General features: G+C 41.1%; 1 protein-coding gene across 1 annotated transcript in view; it reads right to left on the bottom strand.

Annotated features, from left to right (window-relative positions):
* Positions 1-1,209: 1,209 nt before the first annotated feature.
* LOC114429057 (MAM domain-containing glycosylphosphatidylinositol anchor protein 2) overlaps positions 1,210-26,478 on the bottom strand; it is a 98,229-nt gene continuing 72,960 nt past the window's right edge. The window contains exons 12-17 of the mRNA XM_028397906.1: positions 21,434-21,611; positions 13,114-13,134; positions 10,900-11,055; positions 8,182-8,343; positions 1,734-1,864; positions 1,210-1,314 (exon numbers count right to left, since the gene is read on the bottom strand). Coding sequence (XP_028253707.1) covers positions 1,210-1,314; positions 1,734-1,864; positions 8,182-8,343; positions 10,900-11,055; positions 13,114-13,134; positions 21,434-21,611 — 753 coding nt within the window. The remainder of the gene's footprint in view (positions 1,315-1,733; positions 1,865-8,181; positions 8,344-10,899; positions 11,056-13,113; positions 13,135-21,433; positions 21,612-26,478) is intronic.

Raw genomic sequence — 26,478 nt, 5'->3', positions numbered from 1 at the left:
CAGTTGCCCCAGTAACCTTCTGAAACTAGAACAAAACAAACAAAAACTGTGGCCTCAATTTTCTCTGCAATACCTCCATGGAAACAGCATAATTATGGCTAGACATACATTAGTTACAGTTGATAGAAAAAAACAACAACATTTATTACCCACATGTGTTATCAACAGTGGAAAAAAAATGAGCTGTAGGAAGATATTTCACCACGCAGAAGCGCAGGTCATGCTCTTCTGCCAGTTCCTACCTAAAATCAGCCACAGTTCCATGCTGCACCTTTTGTCACAGCTGCATTAAAGGGTTAATAGTTTTTTGTTTTATAAAGAATAGCATATATTAGCATATAATGTACTGGAGCTGTCACTGATGAGTTGCTCAGCTACGTTTGAAGATCTGCTGCTCAAATGTTCGAACATGAAAGTGAACCTGATCTTCTCATCTAAGAGCAAATACATGTATTCCCTGACATGTCAAACCATCTCCCATAATGCACAGGTAACCCATGTGAGCAAATCCTAGAACAGCTACTCTGAATCTGTTCTTCATCAGTCAGAAGTCACCTCTGATCTGTCCTCTGGAAATATTTCTCATTTTTTTCTCCTCTTACATCACATAAAGTCATGTAAGATTCATCAAGTGAGATTGAATTGCATAATTCATAACATTACTCTGTCCTCAGCCTGGGCGACCACTCCTTTAACTCTAAATGAATTAATGTTGTCACGTTGAATCATAATGGATCAAAATGAAAAACCTGTGCCATTATTATTTGTCAGTAGTAAAAAGAATGCATCTCAACAAACAATGAGTAAAGTGGAATCAGATCACTGAATCATCAGTGACGTGTTAGAGATGCTTCTGTAAATAGCTTAAATAGCAGGAATTAAATCAAACAAAGACGGTTTGTCTGCCTACCGACATCCATCTCCAACCGCTGGCCGCTTCCTGTGTCAGGTTTTGTGTCTTTACCTTTTGTTTGTTCCTCCACTGTAATTACAGTGCTCCACTCAGCCAGTGTGGCTATCATTCATGTGATTACAACCATGTTGCTATGACAACATCCCCCCCCCCCCCCACCCACCACTTCCATGAGATGGTAGATCAGGGCTGCCAACTGTCTGAGATTAGATCCCCTCTCGTAAAAATCTCAGCCTGGCGCTCAAGACACTGTGAGAGGGGCAGAACAGGGGCTGTTGTAGGCTAAATGTGTGGTGCTACTCACTGGGCGGTGGGTCTCGACACTCCCCTTCCTCCAGCGTGATATCATCGATTGCAATGTCTCCCTCGATGCCTGGTCCCCGGACACCTTCGAGTACGACCTGCAGAGAGTAAAAAAACAAGTTATTATACATCCAGCGAAGACAAAAACAAGTCAATTTTGCAAACTGTGAGATAAACTCAGTGCAGTATCCTTATAAACTAAGGCACAAGTGCTTGTTTCAACTAATGTCACAAATTCCAAAACTAAAAATGCTTATGGTACGAGAACAAAAAATAAAAATATAATTAAGCTTCAGTTCTACATATAAAACTCACAAACCCGATGGCAAAGAGTGAGTGGTATTGTTTTCTTAATATCATATAGATGCTGTTCACTGCTTTGCTTAATATCTAGGCTTGTGAAGTGTTATAACACACAGGCCCCCAGGGGACCATACAAACACAGAAAGAGAGGAAAATAGAGGGCAACAAGGCAAAATCTGCTGCACATTGGGCCCATTAAGTCTTCTGCTCTCACCTGGAAGGACGCCGTTGGATGGATGCTTACTTTGGCCTGCTTCCAGCGATCACCTTGGTTACCAATTAGTGACCACACTGGACCCTCTGAGGTTGCTTGGCCCTTCTGCTTCAGGAAGGCGTTCAGCGTTCCTGCATTACAGAGACAGTGTCAGTTACACGCATAGATCTGCCTGAGAGGTTCACGCTGAGTAGGTGTGGACCAGGACAGAGACACAGAACAATAGCTCAGTATAGAAAATGTTCACGGTAAGTATATGCTGTCATTCTCTCAGGCATTGCAAATGACTTTACAATAATTATCTTGAACTCAGGTCTGCTTATTTCATCTTTCCTCCCTGTGACTGACTCCCACTGACTAAACACTACTTATGTAGGTACTATAGGTCAAAACTTCCCGTCGCCGGAACATCCATAACCACCGAGCACGTAGCAGGTACTCATGAATAAATTACTCCCTTTATGTTGCTATCATGGCTACATAGTTAAATGCATGTAATGGGTGGATTTTAGTTGTGCACAATAAGTACACCCTTTTCATGTTTTACACGCTTAACAGTGCTGTTTATTTCATTTTATATAATACACGTCAAATTTGCAGGTGCTTCTTGCCACCAGCTGATTGCATGGTGGTGGCAGCATCATGCTGTGAAGGTGCTGCTCAGCAGCAGGCAGGCTGATCAGAATGATAAATGCAGTCAAAGAAATCTCTGTCCTCATTTTGTCCATTTGTATGTAATCCTGGCAGATAAGCCTCAAGACTCAAACTGTGATCTGTTCATAAACATAATTAAATCTTCTGTTTCTCTTTAAATCTTACTAAGCAGCAACAAATGAGAAGAACACACAGGGATAATAAACTCAGCTGGTTTTTGGCTGTGGTTACACCTCTGACAGAGTGTGACGGCCTTATCCTCTATCCACATAACAACAATACCATTAGGAAAGTCAGGGTGCCCACTGTGCCTCAGCCACGGGATACCTGATGACCGAATGACTGATAACGGCCAATTATTGGGAGGATAACATTTGAAGTGGGCAAAGTTATAGAGAATCCATAAAAAAAGTCATCTACATATTACAACAAAGCATCTGTCTTTTTTTGAAGTTATTTTATGTGAATAGATAACACACCACCCACACAGCAGCTCTCCATTCCAGTTTAATTGCAAGTCAAATTGGACTCTTAAGGTTAATATTCACCTCCATTCTCTGCATTTTGAATTTTAGTATTCTTCTGCATGTGAAGTGGAGCCAAGCAGTAGCAAAAGGTTAAACGGAGGTCATATGAATTGATAGATTTATTATGTTGGGCTCTGCAGGTGATGATGAATTATTCTCTAGCTCATGATGATCCAGTTTAATTATCACTAATGGGCCATGTGTGATGAGAATTTTTTTGGTCAATGTAAATACTTGTTCCCTGGAGGATGGTTCTTCCTACATTACTATTAGTTTTAAACTATTCCAGCCTCAGTCAGTCCAACCACCTCTGCTGGATTTCCACAGAACTAAGCAGGAATGTCACACTGAAGCCAACTCTGCATTTTAAAAATGTAATGTGACACATCGATTTCAACCAGATTCATATATAACCCTTAAAATAGCACAGAGACACGGCTGTTATTGAGACAGAATAGCCTATATACCAGGTCTGAATTGAAGACTCCCCTCAGTGAGACCCCTTGTCTGGCCTTGGGCTTTGATATAAAACTGTCAGATGATGACACTGAGTGCAACCACTTTGCCCTCCTCTCCAAACACAGATTGTGTTTTATTTGCCATGCAGGAGGGAGGAGTGGTGTGCACAAGAGAGACAGAGAAAGAGAACAGTTTGTTTTTGGAGTCTGGTCAGCAGGAGCAGTATCCGATGACCCAAATCAGGTTAGCATCGACTCCATAGCAGAGCTCAGTGAGACCACTGAAGTCAAGTGAAATTTACAAGTATGGAAAGCAGCACCTCTGTGATGACACAACTGGAGAGCAAAAAACAGCCACGAGTTACTGCAGCCTCGCGTTTGATGCATATCTGCCTCAGCGAGGTGCCTCATTACTGCTCAGCCCCCTTCAAAAAACATCTCTTAGAGGAAACGAGGAAAGGCTATACAGCATGTGCCTGTTCATATTCTCTCATCAGCACTGTATACTGTTTCCCCCACGACAGCACAATCTCCAGTGAGAGATGAGCTCTTGTACAGAACATGACCTGCGGTTTCATCTCCTGTTGAAGTGTTTAGGATGTTGGAGGATTCTTGCTGAGCTGGCTGGCTTACATTTTCTTTGAACTCATTGCGATGTAGGTGGTTATGTCAGTGTCATCACATTCCGAGCAAAGGCATATGCTGTATTTTCTTTGTACCTGTTTTTTTTTTTTTTTTTTTTTTTTTTTTTTTTTCCAGAGCAATACCTTTGGCAGACGCTTGTGAAATTTAGAGAGATCTGAGAAGAGAAAGACGTGAGTCTGGTGAAAAGTGAGGAGCTCTTGGAAATTTTCAATTATGTAGTGAGGACAAGAACCAGAGTTAGAGGGTGGTTTGAGGTGCGGCCCCACCCTTCCTGCTAATGAAAAGATGACTCCATTGCTTCTCAGAAGGTCAGGATTAAAACAGACTTGCTCGGTGTGCTTTGCCGGAGACTTAATCCTATAAACAAATGCGACACAGGCTCCAAAGGCAAACTTTGATGTGCGCTTCAGTAATTAAGTGTGACCTTGTCTCAGGTATCCCCCCGCTAGCTAACTACGGAGGAGTTTCTTTGAGCCTGTGCCACTGTTCTCATCAGTGTGTAGGCGAGACTCCTTATCGACTGATTCTGGCCTTCAGCGCCGCCGTGCCACAGTTTGACTGTGACTCACCTCAACAGCACAGACCCGGAGAGCATCAAACCATTAAGATACATCAGATGGCTTTGTGACACAGATCTAAAAGTTCTCAAAGACGAGATGAAACATACAATATGTGAACACAAATGATTAGGAACATTTTTCATATGCATTCTCTGGGTAAAAAAAAAGCTTGGGGGTGAATTTCTCTCACGGCCGGAGAGGCAGAGCACTAAATGGAGCGTAGCTATGGTGGATCTGAGCTGGGTTTCAAGACCTTGACATTTAGCCCATTCATCATAACATACCACAGTCTGGGCATGGGTTTCACTACAGAAGGGGAGGGCAGAGAAGAGAGGGTCTGGCTGGCGATCAATTTGAGCAAATTGGAAATGTCACGGCCTACTCAACCTCGGCAGGGAGCCGGAGGAGCTCTCATCTCCCTGCTGAGTCGCCCTCCAACACCTCTATCCTTACATTCTCTGCACCTCCCTAGCCTCCACCGCTCCAGATGTTTTGTCCTGCCCCCCTGCTGGAAACACTTCCAGTCTGTCTTTCCATGGAGGACACTCGAAAAGTAGCTCTCGCTAAATTTCAGACAGTGTTGTAGAACAGCTCTTTACATTGTTTTAATACAATCATTTATTGATTTATGATTCAGATAGTTTCATTGCCAAACACAGAGTAATGGGCAAGATAAAGCATGCACGGCTCAGGTGGTGGAACAGTTCGAGTTTGTGGTTCAATCGCCCGGTTGTACATGGACATGACACTGAAGCTAAGCCCGCTCTCGATGGCATTCAGGCACCTAGCTCTGTTCAGATTAGCGAGAAGAATGAAGTGTTCTATCGGTGAGGTCTATTCACTGTTTTATCAAGCTGGTTTGTTCAGTTTGGTTAATGAAGGTTGTACAAAGAAACTAAAGATGCTGAATACTCAGTCTGTCCTTATTACAGCAAAGGTATGTTCATGACCTCTGTTTCTATTTTATAGAAATAATGAATAATAGTGTATAGAAATGTTTTCTTCATTTTTGAAATTAATAGAATGTTATTAACACTCATTCTGCCACTGATAAAACCTCCTCCTCTTCGCATCAAGTGTAGTTTTTCAAGGCTAAAAGGAAACTTGTTCACATCACCTGTGATTATGAGGATGACTGATGGTTGAACCAGATACTGTGTTTAATAAGCACTTGACTTGCCACTGACTCAATATCCTTATTTATACGGATGCTCTTTGTTTACTTGAGTCTTACCTCCAAATCTACGTCAGAATCTTTGATCAGTAGAGTGTGTGTGTTACTGAGAAGGCGTTACACTGTTATAAAAGTGATTTATAAGCAACCCCTGCTTAAATATAGGTTATGATAATTTGTGAATCATACTGGGAAAAACACAGGAGTGCACAGTACAGCGTTCAGTGACCAGATTTTGTCAAATAAATAAGATATTGATGTTAGATAAAAATGCCCTCAGAAGATGAACATTAGTCTCAGTAGAATGATTCGTGGTCTGAGCGATATTAATACAAATAAGAGTCATTAAACACACTTCAAGGAGAATAAAAAAGATGCATAAAGGAAAATCAAGCTTGTGAAAATATATAAGCCGACACATTTAGAGTGAAGAAGACGTACGACCAGAGAAAGCCGAGCGGTTCCAAAGCAGCAAGTCCATCCGGAGCTCTGAGAAGTGGAGCAGGTGGAGGGTGGAGATGGCAAAGATACCACCATCGTCCCACTAGAATACTGAAGTAAATGCAGCCAAATGCTTACTGTAAAAGTCTTATCAAAGCAGAGAGGAGTTCAGCTGCCAGCCTGTCGTTATTTCACAGTTTGCTGAATGTCAGGTTTTATGATATAAAGTCCCAGCTCCCTTTGTGTTTATTCACTGTCAGCACTCTCTCTCCTCTCTTTGCTCATCTGTTTTTTAATAAATGTTTTGATAAAAACAATATATGTTTATATTTTAGTGAGGCACTATTTTTAGTAAACTGCATGTTTTTGAGGTGCACTCTCTCTTTTTTGGTGTCACTATGATTTTGCTTTTTAAAAGGCCCGAGGAAATATTAACATGAGAGACTTTGTGTTTTTGTCTGTGCTTCTCTGTTGCTTAGTGTCTGTCCATTACTGTGTGTGAACAGGCTGTGAGCTCAGAGAGCAACACAGAACTCTTCAACATAGCTGCTGGCATATTTATCAGCACTGAGATTGTACAGTCTCTAAGGTTCTATGAGGTAAAATGTCAGTGAGGTTAGTCACCGAAACAATACATTCATGTGTAGAGAGAATAGTTCAAAAAATATTTAAAACACACAGTGGTGTGGTGATCTAACATTTGTTGCATGTGGTCGTGGTTGATGGTCACATATAGGTGCTTGATCAGCGTCCTTATGTCACATTGTGTCACACACAGATTAACACTTAAGCGTGGGTTCTCCAAACTGTACACTGTAGCCAAAGTGAGTTGGTGCAGCTACTCATCTTTTGTGTGTGTGAGAATGTGCTGCAAGAGGAGCAATCTCAAAGCACCAGGGTTGTGGAAAATACACAACATAATGACGTTTGGAATTGTGTGTGTGTGTGTGTGTTTTTTTAAGTGCATAGCTTCAGCTTGAAGCCTGTCGAGCCTTAACAGCATCCAACCCCCACAACACCAAGATGACCCTGCAACCCCGCCCTGCTGGTGCCCCTCACCTGGCTTATGAACCTGCGCTAATGATGTAAGGGTGAAGCTGGGACAGAGAATTAGCTGCTGTTTTTTTTTTGTTGTTGCTGGAGAGTCAGACTTCCTCACTGCTCCCAAATGCTCAAACAGTACAAACATTGATGCACTCAGAGCAGGAGTGGTTGCGGTTGGCTGATTGGGTCCCCAGTGAAGAGTGGCAGGCGAAAGCCACAGAGTGCTCCTTGAGTTGCTCTGCCATCTTCAAATGGGCCATACACAAGGCTGTTATCTACATTCAGGGATGAATGTAAGAGCTAATGCCCGGGATCTGTGTGCACACCTTTGAAAAGGGTTTGTTGCAAAATGAGATATCTTTTGCTTGAAACATCTGACAGCTGCACTTACAAAATTTTAGCATGAAAGCACCAAATTTCCACGCTGCACCCTCCATGGGCACAAACTCTCTGGAAATTCACAGGCTCTTTTTCTTTTGTCTTTTCTTCAGCCCGACAACTGTGTTTCCTACCTTACCAACAAACCTTGTTTTATAAAAAAAAGGAGATCCCACTGTGAAAACACATAGGTGGCAGACAGCAATTTCCAGATTCTCATCTCTCAATTTATGTTTCAAAGCCAGTATGACAGATGCTTAATGATTCACTCCTTTTTGTAAATAAAATTTGTCGTGGGGTTTTCTCATTGAATGCATTTAGTTCCACACAAATGAGAACGCATCCCCTCCATTTAGCAGAGAATTGCTGAAGCAATCTGAGCTCCACATCAACTTGCTTTTCGCTGCTTAAGCAAACAAACGCAGAGACCAGAGACAGATTCTTTAAAGAATCACCGTCTTTCTTCTCCTCATCCATTTTCATTCTATTGAGAAATGATTATTAAGATTTTCTACAGTGCATACATGGAGAATTATTTCACAGTAAAGCCTGAGGAAGGTGTCTTACCTATGTGTTTTCCATACATGTGGTAGAAGAATCCGAAGCAGTAGGCGGGTGGGTTGGTGATACCGTACGGGTTTTTAGGTGCTACGTTGAAAAATGGACTTATGAGCCGTGCCTTGTCTCCATCCTTCCGCGGTCTTGATGTCTCAATGTACATGTAGAAACCTTCAGACATAAAAAAAACCGCAATTAGACACATTTATACACAGAAGGCTGTAAAATTATGAAATTATGAACTATCATAAATATATAAGTGTAAAGAAGAACACATTTACTGTATAAACCTTTACACAGTAAAGAGCATGATATACAAGAATATACACGTATGAATGTACATCAGGCTACATGAACAAATGCCCAGATCGCAGTAGGTAACCTGTTTTTTGTAGTTATGTATTTCCATAGGATCTGATGACACAATAACAAATGACTGTGGACTCATTATTTTAACAGTAATTGTGCTGTTCTTTGTGTTTACTGTGGCTTCAGTCACTTCATTAAACTGAGTGTAACATCAATAAACAACAACCGAGTCACTTCCTTCCAATATTGAGACTAAAAGCACAAAGCGGTTCATTATTCTGCCTTTCTCTAAACTAGACCACAGTCAGACTGATACATTAAAGCAGCAACATTTCGCATCCCAAACTTCTGTTCATACATACATAATGGCAACACACTGCTGTATATACTTTAACCAAACATGCAGCGTGCTTAGCTCTGGATAAAGGACCTTTAACCAGGATGCTCCAGGAAACTGTTCAGACAGGTGATTGGTTGGAGCACCTGTCTATCATGTGTGTCACAGTATGCTGCCATAGACACCTAAAGCATGCCTGATGCTGCTGGTAGCTCCTTTCGCAAGCACATAGTTTAAAGCCGGGTAAGATGGATGGTTGAGGGATTTGTGAGCACCCAGCTGCCTGGCAGGCTGTCTTTTGAACGCTAACAAATTATTTGTCACTTTGAAACACTGTGAAACGAACCCTTCCATATTAGAGATAAGGAGCAGGGTTTTCTATGAAGTTTTACTGATTACAACAACCTGAGGCAAATCAAGGTGATAACAGTGGGGTTACATTCATGCTCCCTCTTTTTTGACACATGTGGACAGCAGCGTTGATACCAGTAAGTCAGATAGTCCTCTGATTGTGAGTCATATAATCTGAAGCCAATCTCCAGCCTGCCACAGGCACAGAGAAGGTAGCTGCTAGTGAGCGGCTCCACGCCCCTCCAGCCCTCAGCTGAATCTCATATCAGATAATTATACGCACAGAGGAATGGGGCTGCTAATGAAATGCTGGACATTTTGAAACCATTAGGTGATTAAAGCCAATGCATTATTTACTGGTTCAGCTGCTGCTGGTGCCACAGCCCTATAACAGGCACCAGAGATAACTTCCAGCCGAGGACTGAAATAAAATCTCTTAATAGATTCCTATCTATTTTTTAACTACTGTAACATACAGAAACTTAATACGCCGACTCCTCTGGTTTAGGTACCATGGAAACAGCAAGAGAGGCTCATTAAAAGATTATCTCGGCAACACATGATCAAGGTTGCACATTGTTAGTTCTGTTCTGTATTAAATTGAATTGATAGCACAGCTCTCAAAAAGTAGCATGAATAAAACAATTGAAAATATATGTTGCCATATTATTTACCATTAATAATCACAGTTTTCCTGTGCACCCTGTGGAAATAGCTGCATTCATGCATGGATTACATAACAAATAACAGAGTGGTGTCTGTTTAAATGAGTGCAGCAAGCTAACCTATTTCTAATCCAGCTAGCAGATATACAGTATTCTAAGGGCCACACTGACAGCTGGAGAAAATAATCACATAGACTTTCACCGGCTGTGGTTTTTCTCCTATTAGTGCATACTTTTGTAATATGATTGTTCAGCCAAACGGATAAATCCCCAGCTGAGGAATGTAATTAAGTTACTTGCTCACTGGTTTGGTGAATGTTGTGGCAGTTGGTGATTTGTGTTCTACATTTTGTCTGTAGTTTATTTATCTGTATTTATACGATGAGATGATGCGTGTTTTTGTTGGTGTAGCATGAGGTTAATTTTAACATTTGTCCAGGCTAGAGAGACCCTGTCAGGAGACTGACACAGACAAACTAAACAATTCTATTGTGGCCTAATTAGTGCAAGTCTATTGGACTTTGACAGAGAGCAGCAGAGTACACAGTATTAAGCACCATGCCAAAAATCTCAAGGAAATAATCACCTTATGAATTCAATGATCCTTTGCTGAGGCTTGATGATACACTTTAACATCTTTCAGTCGTAGCTTACGCTATCCTGACAGCACAGCACAAAAATTGTAAAGTAGCAGTGGGATGATCCTCTGCAGACCCAGTTCACAATGAAGGTGCACTTCTGCAGGTGCAAATACTGTACATATGTAAAAGTCTCCACCTTCAACAATTAGTTGTAAATCCGAGCTCCACATGTGCAAATATAACCTAAAAACATTCTGATATGTATTAGCAAACACATATACCCAATCTACCTTTTAAGCATCTGGACATGTTCAGAGCCAGGAAGTAACTCAAACAAACAGCAGAGCATGCAATAGATCATCTTCTGTGCTAGCTTTGATACAGGTTTGATTACACACCTTCTCTTGTTTCTGGTATTTTTTGGACAATACAGTCACACACTTTGATGTTCTGCTTGGACAGGCCAAGGTCTAACTCCACTTACCCTGCTTTGACCCACCGCGGTCACCGCTGGGACCGGTGTTGGGTGTGTACTTGGTGTCCCGCGTGGCTGCACTGTGCCTTGTCCAATCAAAATCATCATTCTTGTCCTGGGTGAACATGCAGATGGGCTCCTCCTCAAAGCTGCAGTGGAACTCTCCTGATGAGCGACAGAGCAGAAGCAGGCTCTTACATTCACATCATTACAAAAGAAGGAGAAATCACACCACACACTGCCTTGAAGCTACAGTGCATTACTATATTGTGAGCTGTGTGACACCTACTGTATATTTATGAGTTTCCTAGCAGTGTGTATGTGTGTGTGTGTCTCAGGGGGATTTTACAACAGCCTAGTCCTAATTACACCATGCAATCTGGCGAACAGAATTTCTAAATTAAGATGCGACCTCTCTCTGACTGTAGTGGAGGCGTCACTGTATGTATGCAGTTTTTTTTTCTTTTCCTGACAAGCAGTTTGGTTCAGTGTGTAGGAGCTGCCCTCATAAAGAAACCCAACAGGGGTGTGTTTGTTTCAAACAGCCAACTACTGGAGCACAATGGACAACATCCAATAACTAAATAATACAAGTCCACATTGCACAAGAAAACTGTATGTTAAAGGAATTAGTTAGTTGTAGAAACTGAAAATCTTTTCTCTTTTCACAGGACTGAAAAAAAATAATGAGGGAATTGTCCTTGGGTGTTTCATAACGTCACACTTGTAGCACTTTGTGTGGTGCAGTTTTTCAAAAGTCACACCACCACTTTTTCTATCATCTTCCATCTACTGTGTAGTGGTTGTGAAACTTGGAGATATTGAGTTCACCCCCTCCTTTTGCTTCTCCCCTGTTGCTCTCCACGCCCCTCTGACTGCAATTTTTAAACCACTAGAGTGTGCAGGGAGGGAATGAAAGCGTAGGCTTTGTCACCCTTTAAAAAATAAAGAATAATTGTTACTCTAGCATGAGAGTACGGTGGGTCAGATGTAGGGGACTGTCTACCAGTGAATATACTAATGAAGAATCGGAAACTGCGCATGTGGGGAACTAATGCACTCTGTTTAATGAAGGGGTAGAGGAAGGATCAACAATGTCAGAACCTCCATTTAATCCATGTAGCAAACAAAGCAAAACACCTAACCAGAGGACATGGCGCTGCTAAGCCATGTCCTCGAAGAGATAGTAAGAAAAAGGAGCATTTAGATTCAGGATGCAGGCATGTGCTCTAATAAATATTCATTGATTTATTAAAACTTAGCTGGGAGCAGTTTGGAGTGGTGACCTTGAGAGGAGCAGAATCTGCAGCTTTTACTCAGGTAATTGAGGTAACATAGACAGAGGTGTAGAGTGTGGGTGGATGGACCGAGGGATGGAAGAGGGCTATGATGCTGTGAGACACCAAGAGGGAGAAGATAAAGAGAAAGTGAGAGAAAGAAGTGCTGGAATGGGAGACGCGGAGGTAAGGGGGCTGGGTTGCGGGCACTCTTGACTCTGCTCCTCATAGGCATGCACATTTAAATGGAGGTCTAGCTCCTGGCATCAGACATTAACGCCCCCATCCACTGTGAGCTAAACTAAATGTTTTTTTGCCTTCTGCACCCAGGAGAGATAGGAGGATTTGGTGGATAGGCAGAGGAAGGAGGGAGGAAGAGGAGGCATGCAGGTAAGATAGTTTCCTTGAGGGATTCGGATAATGATGTTGGTGATTAGGATGTTTGTTATTATGTTGGCGATGTTTGTGCGAACACCCACCAAAATATATATTTATATAAATAAATATACCGCTGTGCACAAGAGCGCATTGCAGCAGAGCAAACAATGATTAAGTGAGGATTCTCAAGGCGTGAATAATGTGCATTTGTAAAGTTTCAACAATAAAATGCGTCATAAATGAGACTAAACATTAAAGAATAGAAACAGCACAGATGCATGCATAAGTAATGCTCACAAACACACACAAACACCCACAAACACACACACACACAGAGTATCCAAAATGTCCTGCAGCATGTCCTGTCAACATGTCTAATAGCCTGATGCTATCCTATCCTAGCCTATGCTATGGTTTAGGAAGAATTCCTAGAGGACATTGATGCTCATGTCATGTAAAGAATAGAATACCTAGAAAGACATGCTGAGAGTCAGATTTCTGTGGAAACGACTCCGTTTGAGTAACAGCAGGAGGTCGTTCTGTGATCAGTGATGTGTGCATTACTTACTCAGGTGAGGGTTGATGGGAGCTGTGAAAGAGAAAGGTGAGAGACAGTCAGTAGGCAGTCACAGGCTATCATTACATGAGACACTCGTCAAAAGGGAGCAGCACAAAATGTACAGTACAAGCACACAACCTGTTGCACTCTGTGTGGTTCTGTGTGCTCTAATGTAGGTTACAAATCCCAGTTCTAAGGTATGTACAAAATACTGTTAACCTCTCATCTCAACCTGTCATCTACTTGTGAGCGGTAGAAGCCTGATTGATTGCAATGATGTAAAGAGCACAGGTGGAAGTGACACAGGCCATTTGAAGGTTATCAGCCCAGCAGCTGTCCCTTATCAGTTGATGTCAATGCTATAAGTGTGTCTCTACATAAGTTTCTCCTCTACCTGCTAATAGAGCAAAGAACACATTACACTGGCAATCATTACGTTAATGTGACCATGCAAATGTTAAAACCCTGAAACAAACATCATGTTCCAAGGTAAACTTCATTTGCAACAAGCTTCTACACCATTTTTGGTTACCATGGGGACGAGTCCTATCCTGACTGCACCACTTTAGTTTTATTTAGAAGCAGAAACAGAAAGTAAACATATAACCCATCAAACAATAACAGCTAGAGCGCACAATTTAATGATTATTGAGCAGATGGGAAAACGTTGCAAAGGTGACAGCAGTCATTCTCAGCCTGTTAATCTAATGTAAAAGACAGAGGGATTAGGAGGAACCAGCCCGGACACATTAATAAGCTTATAGCGCAACTGCTTATCATTACTGCCATTTACCGACATTGCCGATGTTCTTGTCCAAGGTGACTTCCATTTAGAGCACTAAGCCTATTTCATACATCCATTTAGAAGCCAATAAATCATAAAAATGAGTAATAATCACAGGTGTGTATGCTAATTACTCAGTGGCAAGATCCTTTCTGTTTTCAAAAACCATCATTATAAAAAGTTTTCTCCCGACGTGCGTCCATTCAAACACATGCAAGGCTTGTTCTGCATTCTGCCCACCTATCTGCGGTTCAATGCCTCCCTCATTGATAATTTAAGAGGCTACAGCCGCAGCAAACACATAAAGGTCAAGGGTATCACACAGAGTTGCAACGAGCCAGTTAGTCGGCACTTCACTTTTTGCAGAGTAAATACCATTTAACCTGTCAAGAAGATTCATGGGCATTTTCATGATCGATCGCTGACCGGCTGAATAGATGCGATACATCAGCTTTACTACAAAACTACGCTGTTGCGTGATTTATGAAACCCTGCTGTTCATGGGGGGAATTGATTTTAATCCAACCAATTAACGTGAGTAATAACAAATCATTCCTACAAAGGAAAACATGTACTGAAGAGCGGGGAAGTACTGCGGAGCTGATGGAATCGGTCCTTTTTAAAAAGCAGAAACTCAGGAAGCTATTTCTGTTTATTGCTGTATGGCTCACGGAAATGCATGTCCACTCGCTCAGTTATAGAGAGAAATGAACAAAGACACAGAGAGAAAGAGAGAGACTTGCAGCAGACATTGCATTTCCAATGTACAACCTTGTTATAAAAACTTTAATAATCTGTTTTTCTCTGTGGAAAAAAAAAAAAAAAACCTGCATCCAAACACTGCTTCCTACTGACTCTGTACTGGACTGCACGGAGCAGTACAGATTACAGAGGAGGAAAAAATCATTCTGGCTGTTGCAGAGAAAATGCTTTCAATGACAACTTAGAGCCTCAGGCCTGTGAAACGGATGCTGAGTTTTCTGACAAAACTGTATTCTTTCTGCCCCCCCTCCCCTCCTGCTGGCAGCCTCTTTCCTTTTAAACCTCCTATTTCCTGCAACTATCTTTAACCTCCGCCCAAATCCCATCATGCCACCAACCCCCCCTCCACCTCCCCCAAACCCCCACCTGCCCCTCCTTCATTCTTTCTTTCTTCCAAGACTGTGGTTATGAAAATGTTGCGTTTGTCAGTAGTTATTTTTTTCACCTGTAGCTTCCCCGGGGTGACTCACTGAGCCTCAGTCCAGATGAATGTGTCTGCTCAAGCAATGTCTCAACCCCCACTGAGGAAATCAAGCTGAGCACAGAGCATGCCCAGAGGCTACTTTTGCTGCTGTCGTGCATGCACACTGACTCTCTCTAAAACACAAACGAACAGAAAATGTAACTTCCAATCCAGATGACCGTATCGCATCTGGAAAAACAAACAAGGAGCGAAACAAATTGAGACTGAAATCTATTGCTGACTAACACTTGAAATATAAAATGTCTTTTCAGACATTTTGAAACTGAAAACATGATCTCTTCAAAGTGCACTGGGCTGTTTTAGCATAGGTGTGAAGAGAACTTCAAGCAAGCTGTGAAGGCTTCAGAAAATATTCTCTCTTGATGCTGCAGCGCCCTGTTTTCCCTTCAGGCTAGAAAAAGCCTCAAACAATGAGTGGTGGTTGAAATGTAATTTTGATAGTTGTCAAGATAAACAATTCCAGTGATCATGGAGTTATCCTGGTGAGCTTTGAAAACTTCTGTTACAAAACAACACCTTAGCCTCATGCCTACTTTTACAACTAAGAGGATAAAACAAACTGCTGCTGCTGCTTGATGCATGAGTGCCTTCCATCCAAACCGCCTAATTTTGATTGAAACACAAAGTGAGCGCATTGACCGCCAAAGGACATTGGTCCGCAGAGGCTGTTCCGGATACAAGCACTGACTTCATCTTGGCAGGAATCCCTGCCCACTGGCCTGCGGCTGTATTACAAAGCAGTAGACAATTCAACGGCTGGAGCCAAGTGTCCTCATAGACAACAGCAGCCTGACGCTTTTTTTCCCCCTTTCCTAACTGACCTCATATACTTTCCAACATTCCCATCCATCATGTTTAGGAGGTCTGGATGGGTGCCACCATTTTCCAAGAATGTCCTGTGACTGCCTCACACCTCCAAACATCAGCTGGAATAATAAGAAGTGGGTAAATGTAATCTGTGTTTACTACAGAGCAAAGTATCTTAATGAGAATTATTGTATCGCATCGCATAGTATCGTATCATATCGTATCGTATCATGTGTTGCTGACTCCTCTGTATAAAACAGGAGGTGAAGGAGATGTCAAGCACCCAGTTAAACACCAAATAACTTCATGAATCAGAGTAGCTCACCAAACCAACAAACTACTCCAGTGCAGCCTAGTGCAGCTGTTAAGCCTACTTCAGCTTACAGACTGGGGGCCATGGCCACCTCCAGTCTATCAGGAAATAAAGAAATCCACCCACCAGCATCTCTAAAGATCCCTAAATAAAATGTTATATCTTGCTTAATTCATTCCAAAAACATACCTTAGCACCGAGCTGTTCTGAGGTGTTGCCAGGCAAGCAGAAACTCCAGAGAGTTACTGCTCCCAGGCTAGCTGTTTCACTCTGTTTCCAGGCTTTGTTCTAATCTGAGCTCACTGGCTGCTAGCTACAACATTTATATTTAATGGGCTGATATGAAAGACATATTGATCTTCTCTTGTAGCTCCCTGCTACAAAATGAATAAATATATACCTTTAAATGAAAGTATTTATTTTTTGATTTTGCTTTGATACCTGTTTTACAAGTATGTGTATCACACATGAACATTATTGGAGCAAAAATACCCCTTAATACCAAGATATTTTAACCAACTTAAATATTAAATTCACTATGTTATCACCCATTTGAACTGATGTTAGCAGCTGTTAACGCTCTAATACCTATGGCTACCAGGTGCTTCAGCAGACATTATTCTTCAGCTAAATAAATTGCTATGGAAGTGTTGGATTTGTATAATGATTAATAATTTGTTTTCCTTGTTATATATACAATATAACAACGTATTCCTTTACTTTAGTTACTGTTATATATATTCCTTGTTATATAAGGAATATAATAACAGGTGTACGAGTCCCGTCGGGCAATCAGGAATAATAAAACAAACCGTTGCTATAGCTGCACTACAACCGCGCATGCTCCGCAGTTGCGTCATTCATGTATACATCCAACAGTCATGAACAACTATTACAGTCAAACACATTACCTTAAACGTCCCACACCCACATTAGGAAATAAAGTTTTTCTACTGGAAAATCCTACATACAATATATATATATTGTATACCAAATGTTGAGTTGGTATGTTTTGGGACATCAACATCACTTTGATTATAATAAGGGCCCTATTTGTAGTGTACCCTCCAATGCACTGTTTTGATAAGGCTCCTGCAAATAAAGTCTGTTTTTCAAGTCTTAGTCTGGCCTGGTGATAAGGAGACTTATTTCACAATCCAAAGTGCTCCTTATCAAGTGAGACCAAGGTTTTCCGCTTTGGCCTTACAGTTTTGAAGCTGTTACTGACTAAATTTGGAGATGTTCTCAGGCTAAAGGTTTTTAGAAAAAAAACAACAGGTGGAATTCAGAAAACTGGAGAGGTTAAGGAAGCCTTAACCTTCAGTTACCTGACAATGCAAGCTGAGAACATTCCTTTAAATATACTACGATAATAAAACACCACTGATTTCTCAGGTAAAGCAAAACACTTGACACCACGGAAGTGCAAAAACTCAGACAGACACACCAAATAACTGATGGCTCAGCTATGGCAAAGAGATTGAGTGTGTTTTTTCTTTAGAAGAAGCATTGTACTGTAAATGTCAGTATAGTCTGCATAAAAAAAAGAATATTAAGAAACAGCAGCCGTGTTTTACTGTGCCGCTGTGAGGGCTGACAGGAGGCTTAAACATTAAATCCTGCATGTTGGAGCAAACCAGGCAGAGTGTGTGTGTGTGTGTGTGTTAAAAGGAACACCAAACAGATGCTGAGTTTGTCACTGCAGCAAAATTTAAAAGAGCGTCTTCAGAGCTTGGTGACAGAACCATTCTTCATCCTACAGCTGGGGACACCATAACCGCTTTTGTGTTTTTGTGCCAAGTCACAGAAAAGCTGCTATACCATCGACTTTATGTGCATCAGGATGACTGCTTGCCCTGCTGGGCACTGATAAAAAAAAAAACCTGCTCTTATTTAGACTTATGTGTATTAAATAAATATCAGAGTTGTACATAAATGTTTATCACCCTGTAAAGTGAAAGGCTACAAATGTATGTGCATGTGAAACACACAAACAGGCAAAGAGAGACGTGCAATCACAACCAAACCTGGGATTTATTTGGACTGTAAGTCTTTCAGATTGCTGGTCAAAGTGTTGACTTTGCGATCAGAGCAGGAGCCAATAAACACTTGTGACTACTGCAGAGTCATTTGACCGGGGGGATGGGTCCAGATTGTACCTTTACCTGATGCAGGCTTTAATGATTAAACCTCCTTTCAGCTCTCACAGTGGCACAGCACAACACTTCTTAATATTCCTATCTCCCTGCACATCCTTCAGTGAGGGTTCAATCAAGTAAAAGGTACAAAAAAATACACATCCTCCATGTTGCTTTTTCTTTTTTACCCTGCATGCACATACAGTAACATCTGATTATGACTGCAGGTTTCCCAGTGCTGTGTTCATGACAGTAAATATGCCACCAGAAAAACGAGGGGAAACTAAAAAATCTGCATATATGTATTGATTTTAGTGCAGAAAGGCAGCTTCCTCCAACAGAAGTCCTACATTTCTGAATGCATGAAATTGCTGTGTTACAACTCAAGTAAACAGATGCCCTGTGGGTCCCTGCTCCCCCCACTGAAAATAGCAGAGATGATCCTGGACTGCAGTGCACACACATAATGCAGGGCATCAGTCAGGGCACCTTATGGGACACATTCCCAGAGCAGAGCAGATCCTGCTCAGACCTACATTAGCTGGCTAACTGTGACGCTATGCTGTGTGTGGGAGAACAGAGCAGCCCTAGAGTGATAATTAGTCCAGGCTCTCATTGGGCAGGCGATTTGCGCATCAGCATTGGCTCTCCTCTTGGCTTTTTTTTTTTTTACTTTGTTCTTCAGAATCTTAGTTTTCTCCTCAGTCCACACTCCATCTCTCCTTCTGTGCCTCTCTCTGTCTTAATTAGCCTCAATTCTCTTTACTTCATCTTTCAAATACATTCAATTTGATCAATTTCAACTGCAAGGTTTAGCAGGGACCATGTGATATCACAAACTACTACGAAAATAACAGCAGAGAAATCTGCCTCTTCTTCTCTTCCCCTCTTTCCCAATTCTCTTTTCACCAGCTATGATGAGCTGCAGTGAAACTGAATTATTCAAAACTGCAGCAGTACCACTCAGGAAGAACTCAGCATTCAGTGATAGACACAAAACAGCCAAGTCAGTTAGTGTATGAAAATGCACATCTCAAGTACCTGTGCATGTGTCCGTGGTTACTGCTGGGCCAGCTGTGAATGCTACCTTTGTATTTCAGCCACGCTGCCATCCCTCTGGCTGAAAAATATCCCTCCATTTTCAAGCTGTCGTATCATTCTGTATAGTTTTGATGTATTCTCACTGATCTAACCAGGCTGATGTGCCTCACACTCCACAAAATCTTCCTGATGTGCTACTGGATGCTTGTTTTGTGGCTGCTTGGGGCTATACTTTTATAGTATAGAGCCTATCCCTGCTTTATTTGAGTTTTACCTCCCTTGTTATTATTCATGTAATATACCTATTTTTATTTATTTCATCTCTTTCTCTATACCTATCTGCAGGCTTTTCTGGCTTTAGAGCATCATGTTATGGATATGAAGGCACCGGCCAGAACAAACTGCACAGCGTCTATTGTTATTTTCACCTTTTCTCTTTCCACTCACCCTGATCGGTTGATGTCGACAGGTGCCCACCCTGAGTCTGATTCTGTCCGAGGATTATTGTTCTTGTTGTTAAAAAGGAGTTTTTCCCTATCTAAGCTTTTGAAGAGCCCATCTTTCAGCAGGAAAACATCATAAGCAGGTCATTTTTCACAGCAAAAATAACCAGCCTTACTAATGGTAAATAAGGGAACAAGAACATTTTTTTTTGTGTTAAGACACCATAGAAATAAATTTGTTATTACAGTATGTCATATGTCATTAATAATACATGATGAGCTGGAAAATAAAGCCAAAAACTGCCTGAGGCGGGCTCTCAAGAGAGAGTCGATCCCAGAGTCTCCTGTAGCTTCAGATTCAAACGTTCATAAAGCTCTAACTTGTGCACAATTTCAGGTGTGATCACAATGGTCACACCGTAAATTGTTATTGCTACTCCACCACACTGCCAGTAACTGAGGGTTAGTCAGACTCAGGCACTGCCAATACCAGCTCACAGTGGGTGTGCCCATCTTTAATCTACAGTCCATGATAAAGTCCTCTTTCAAATTTTCCATCAATCAATTTAAACAATAAGACACCAGACCATGTTGTTACTGTTGTATCTGGCCTGTCTGAGCTAGGCTCTACTCAGATGTCGTTCTTTCAGTGGGGCTCTATGAGGTTTGACAAAGACCTTTCAAAATATTTACAGTATGAAACAGAAAAGCCTGTTTGTTGCATGGAAATCATTCGAGGAGACAAATCATATCCTCTGACCCAAGAGACGGAAAGAAATAACAAACCAAAAGGAAACATTTGTTTTTTTTTTGTGGAAACTGAGTAAAGCAAAGCATGACTCATCTCTGACCAGCTCCGTTTGCTCTCACGACCCAAACTACATATTTGAATCATGGTACGCTCTGATGTCACCATGATTTCTCAAGCACAGAAACATCTAGTCAGCCTTTGCCCCAGTCCAGGATAGACCTGACACAAGCAATAAAGGCCACAGAGCCAGCTGATCAGCATTCATCTGACTCAAACTGAAAAAGGAGCAGTGCAAGCTAATATCAAGCTGTCTCGTGACGACTTGAATGTGTTAGATGCATTTCAAATTACTTTAACGAGTTCACTTTTCACTGGTCCTTCCTCATACATATCATGCATAATGCATCATCTTTATGCTCATCGTAATGACTGCTGATACCACAGTGAGCCTCTGATATCCATCAATCACAGTCAGTACAGCAGCACAAAGCTTCAAGTGTATTTAAGAGGTTTTAAAAAATAACAACCAAATTATTTCACTTGTGCACACACATATGTAATCTGTAGTCTGAAGTTAATCCAGCTCTCTTGTGTCCCACCACACCATTGAGCTCTATAGACAGAATATACAGAAGGTAAAAGATTTGATTTGTTTGAACTATTATTTTTCTCACTAAATGCAGGTAAACTGTTCAGTTGTAAATAAACCCTCCAAACTTCAAGTTGTGTTAGGCTGCAGTTAATGTCTTAGCCCACACAACCGTCCACAGTATATTGACAGAGTCCACAGTGATTATATGACTCACCACTGTAGGTGACAATCCGGATGGTGGAGTCCCCCTCCCCGAAACGTGTGATGGGTGTCAGTCGCACTTCGTAAGACTCGGGCTTTACCAGCTCAGTCAGGTTATGTGTCATGAGCTCTCCTTTGTTGATGGGTCCATTCATGGAAATCTCCTGCTCCCACCAGCGTGACTGCCCCATCTGGACGGACAGAAGAATCACAACAGATGTGGATTGTTAAAAATAAATGATTGTCAACACAAACACACGAAGACAAGGACAGTTTATGTACAACTGGTGTCCAGTTGAAGCAGTCCCATGAAGCAAGTGTAATTCCTGTGTGTGACATGGACTCAGACTGGGCAGTGAGCACATTGGTTTTACAATAAATAATCTTAGAGCCCATTAGCTCTTTTGTATTCAGATCAAATCTTAAAAGCTTCCAGTGTTTGTTCCAAACCTTTTGTAGGTGACAACAAAACTGGGTTTAAGCTAAAAAGACTTAATTTAACTGATCAAGACGTTCTAAAATTCAAAGTGAATGGTTTATTGGGTGGGCAAAAAAAATGCTTTGAATTAATCACAATGTTGGCAAGCAGAAATGTCAACAGCTTGGATGGCACCACATAAAGGACAGAGTCATACTGTCTGACAACTCAGTCAGGTACACAACATTTCTAAGACCTCCTTCACTGAGTTTGAACTAAAGCCCAGAATGTGCTATTGTTCAAAAATAATGTCGGTCGCTGCTTTTTTCAACAATTTTTATAGGGGATCAATGCTTTATAGGGGATCGATGCTTTTATAATTACTAAATGGTTTACGTGACAATTTTATCACCAAACTGTAAACGACTGTGTTGGTGCAGTTTATATTTTCTATTCTAGTTTATTAAAAGTCATTTTTTTTTACTACTTATTCGTTCTCCTCCTGTCCATTGTTTCTTTACTTACTGCCTCTGTGGAATTTCTCCAGGTGCTGTGGCTCCCTCAGACAGTCCAAACACAGGGACCTCATTATTGGATGGATATTATTTGACACTTGGTAGCCATCTATGCCCCGAGGCATAACATTATTTCACACCAGTTTTTTGAATGGTTTGTCCAAATCAGAACAAAACTCACACCAGCTCACATTCAGGAAGCCCATTTCCGTCCACCACACTGTTTAAACCCAACTGTACATTTGTATCAGTGCGACAACACAGCCGGCCCGGACAGACTTTGAGTCCTTCAGTGACTGAACTCTTTTGCTGTGCAGACTCTGTCTGTAGAATAATGTGCAGTACAAACATCATTCTTCTAAACTGATCGATTCCTGAAAACATACTACACCCCGCCACAACAAATATGTCGTCCTTTCGCCATCGGTGTGGAAAATTCCATTTCCTCTGACAATTAATGCCATCTATATGCATTTGCATGCTTCTCCAACATTAAATGCTACACAACAACAACACATTTCCTTCTGTAAGCCGCTGACAGCTCGATGCTCATTAACCATATTTACTTTCAAAGCAGCTCCCAGCCTCAAACTTTAAAGGCTGCTGTAAGCATGCAGCAAAAATTCTTCTTATATAAGCAGAGAGAAAAATTCTGATTCATTCTTCATATTAAAACATATACTGTAACTGTCTGAGATATACAGCATGATTCATTTCTTTAAAGATTTTTTTATATAACGATGCTGTGCAGCGTTTTTTTTTCTGTCCCTTAATACAGACACTTTGAATCGGCAGGAATTTCATATCTCGCAATAGCACAGTGCACACCAGCAAACCTGTCTTTAGTTGACTAAGCTCAGGTATCACACGATAAATTAACCTCTTTTCTTGTCTTGTCAAACAGCAGAGCGTCTCAGAAATTCAAAGAAACAAAATGAGGGTTTGTTGTTGCATTTGCTGGGGGCAAGAAAAAAGGAAAAAAAAGGAAGAATAGAAGTACGGTACATTTTATCCTTGAGAATCAGTTAAAGGGGGGGAAGAGAAGTTACAGCTTCTGCATCACAATTAGTGACTATACACGTCCTTCTCAGCCCAAGGAAAAGAAGAAGCACGCTACCAGCAGAGACAGAGATGGAGTGAACGAAGGTGTGATAGCAGTGAGGCAGAGCCGCTGTGTACGTGTGAGAACAATACCAATTAAGTAATTACTTAGAGCCTGGATGAGTCGCAATTATGGGGTGCAAGTTTACATCACCATTAGTTTGCAGGTAAATAGAGTGTTTTGTCTGTCACTGGTAATTGCAGATGTGCACTTGTCCCTACCTATCCTTTGAAAATTTTTGCCTTCCTCCGAAGTACAAAAGGTACGGCGGTTAATTGCCATAAATTACACAGTGCTGGCCTGTAAGCGTGTGAGTGTTTGAGTACTCTAAAAAGAGGATGTATCATTTTCAGCATATTTGCTACTTTTCAGTGAGAGGAGGAAAAAAAACGGGGGAAACAGAGGCTGTTTTCCTGAGCAGAGGTACAAATGTATTATCCTGACATGCATCTTTTCAGCCAGCCACTGCCAGTAGAGCTGTTTTACACATGAACACCAGAGACTCATTTTAATGGCCTAAATACTGTTCTTTTCTTCTTTTTTGTTTGCATTGCAATAAAGTCATCTTATTTATTTTCATTGTATGCAATGAGTTTGTAAATTCTGTTGTCTCCTCTCAGCACGTACAGAGGTGAATTCAACATTTTCAATAATTCACAGAATGAACGCAACATTGGGTAAGTGCAATATTCTTTGTAAGACTGAGGACATTTCTATTTGGTTTTGTTGTGTAATTGAATTATTTTTCTATCACCAATGAACTTAGGACTAGAACAAAGAACACGCTGGAAAGGCTATTTCTGTGTCACCTTTTTTAAATCAGCTTTTGAAAAGCTTTTAACTTTCGGCATAAACTGGAAACCATTCCTTCATTTCTCATTGTTGATCATTGGTTCTTTGTGCTGCATGATTTGTATGTCAGTGTGGTGCAGTGCGTTACTTTATTTAGGGAGAGTATAAGATGCATTATGAAAGAAAAATGTGCCCAGTGATGAATGAACATTACTGATGGATATTGGCGGGATGATTAGTATTAGGTTAGTACCATCATAGAGCTCTTGTGGTCCTTTGAAAGACTGCATGCTTGTGTCTGTACTGGGACACAACATCCTAGAATGTTTTTGTAATGTGGTCCATTTTAATTGAAACCATTGGTTTTCCTAAAAGTAACCAAGCAGCGTAAGTTTCAAACTCCTGTAAGAAAACCTTGAAGTTTTTCCTTCACCTGAACTTGATGCCGAAGATGAGCAGTAGATTACTAAACATATGGTTGCTTGTGCTTTGCCCCTTCAGATGCTTTTTCTTTAAATCTGGCAAGTAAGCAAGATCAAAGTCAAATTGAACTTTTTCATATATACCATTAAAAGAGTAAAACAAAGTCTGAATGTCTCTTTCTTTACTCCTGCCTCCTGTCTGTATACACACCTTTAACACATTGATGGAGGCTTTCATTAAAAAAATGTCAGCTATAAAACCAATTTATTTATCCTTTTTTTTTGTCAAATTGAAATTTAAACAAATAACCACCTTTGTTAAATGAGGGTGATTCTACACTCCAAAAGGTTTCTTCTGTGAGTCTCACAGTAAAATGTGAGGCTGTGGTTACGCTTCAGGTCCCCTGCATGGAGCATTAGCTCAGGCAGAGCACTATTTTCTCACTTGGCTTGGCTGACTGACATCAGCTCTTTCACTCACACTTTATAATGGCTCGGCTCATTTGTCAGCTGACCGTAATGTATGACCTAATTCATACACATATTTAGAGTAGCCGTCCTACAGTACATTACACTTTACATGGTCAATTTACTGATATGATCCATACTTATCGTCACGCATGTGAATAAATGAATGAAAAGACCTAGTTATTATAACTTATTAATGTGTGACATCACAGTGGTAGGATTGCTTTATAAGCTCTTCATTTAAATGGTATACATCAATATGAGCAAAATTAGTGTAAATGTTGTTCATAGACTAGTATTAAATGAACATATATGAACATATATGTATGTATGTGTGCTGTTGTGTGACATTAAAATGATTTAATTGGAAAACAAATAGCTAATCCAAGACTGGGACTGCTGTGTGTGTGTGTGGTTTGTGTCCCAACTCTCCAGGCAGATGGAGGTCTTAGATGCTATTCTTGGCAAAAACTGCCTCAAGCTCAAAAGTGAACTTTTATATCAAAATAGAAACAAATGCTAAAAGGTGTAAATCAAACCATTCTTGAATTGTTGATTGAAAAAACATTTAACTTTTCAGACGTTTTGAATCATATAAATACTTACTGGCTTATGGATTTTGCACCTTTGTTTTGATTCCCATTAATGTTCACCGAATCCCTGCGCCTGCACTCAATTAAGGTTTCTGTTTACATCCCATTACCTTTCATTCTCCTCATTTTCCCCACAGAGGCAGAGTGCTGTATTGATTTAATTTCATTTGATTGCAGCAGCAGTTCATGTGGGTTTTATGGCAACTTCAAAAAACAGCCGGATTGATCAAAGCGATGAGCGAGGAGCCAAAAGAAACACGGGAATAATCAAACTGACAGTGTAATGTTAGACAAGAGCTGATCTACTGTAGATTGCCTGCATGTAATTAGTATGGCTCCTATTGATCTGAGTACGCAACCCTGACTTGTCAGATCAATTGAAAAAAAGACCAAAAAGAAGGGGCGGGGGTGAAGTAGGGATGCTGCTTCAAGATGGCAATATGTAGGCCGAAAAAGTTATCTTGCAGGAAATGGAGACAGGCACTCAAGCTTCTGGACGGAGGAGAAGGGTTTGAAGTGGCTGGCTGCAGTATCAAAACAAGGGCACGTGTAACACCTTTCCTCTGCATCCCTGACAGGAGCGGTGATTTGTGTTTTGTAATTCTGGCCGGTGCACGCCTTTCAGCCAAAGCTTTCACTGCCATTTCGCCCTCGGTCGGACTGTCTTTCACGAGGGCAGTGGACGATAACGCAAAGCAAACCATTACAGCGGCACTGGGTCAACTCGCTCTAAGAATTAATTCAAAAG

Source organism: Parambassis ranga, chromosome 24 (genome assembly GCF_900634625.1).
Source record: "Parambassis ranga chromosome 24, fParRan2.1, whole genome shotgun sequence".
Taxonomy (NCBI): Eukaryota; Metazoa; Chordata; class Actinopteri; family Ambassidae; genus Parambassis; species Parambassis ranga.
The sequence above is the reverse complement of the archived record's forward strand: the minus strand, read 5'-3'. Positions and strand labels throughout refer to the sequence as shown.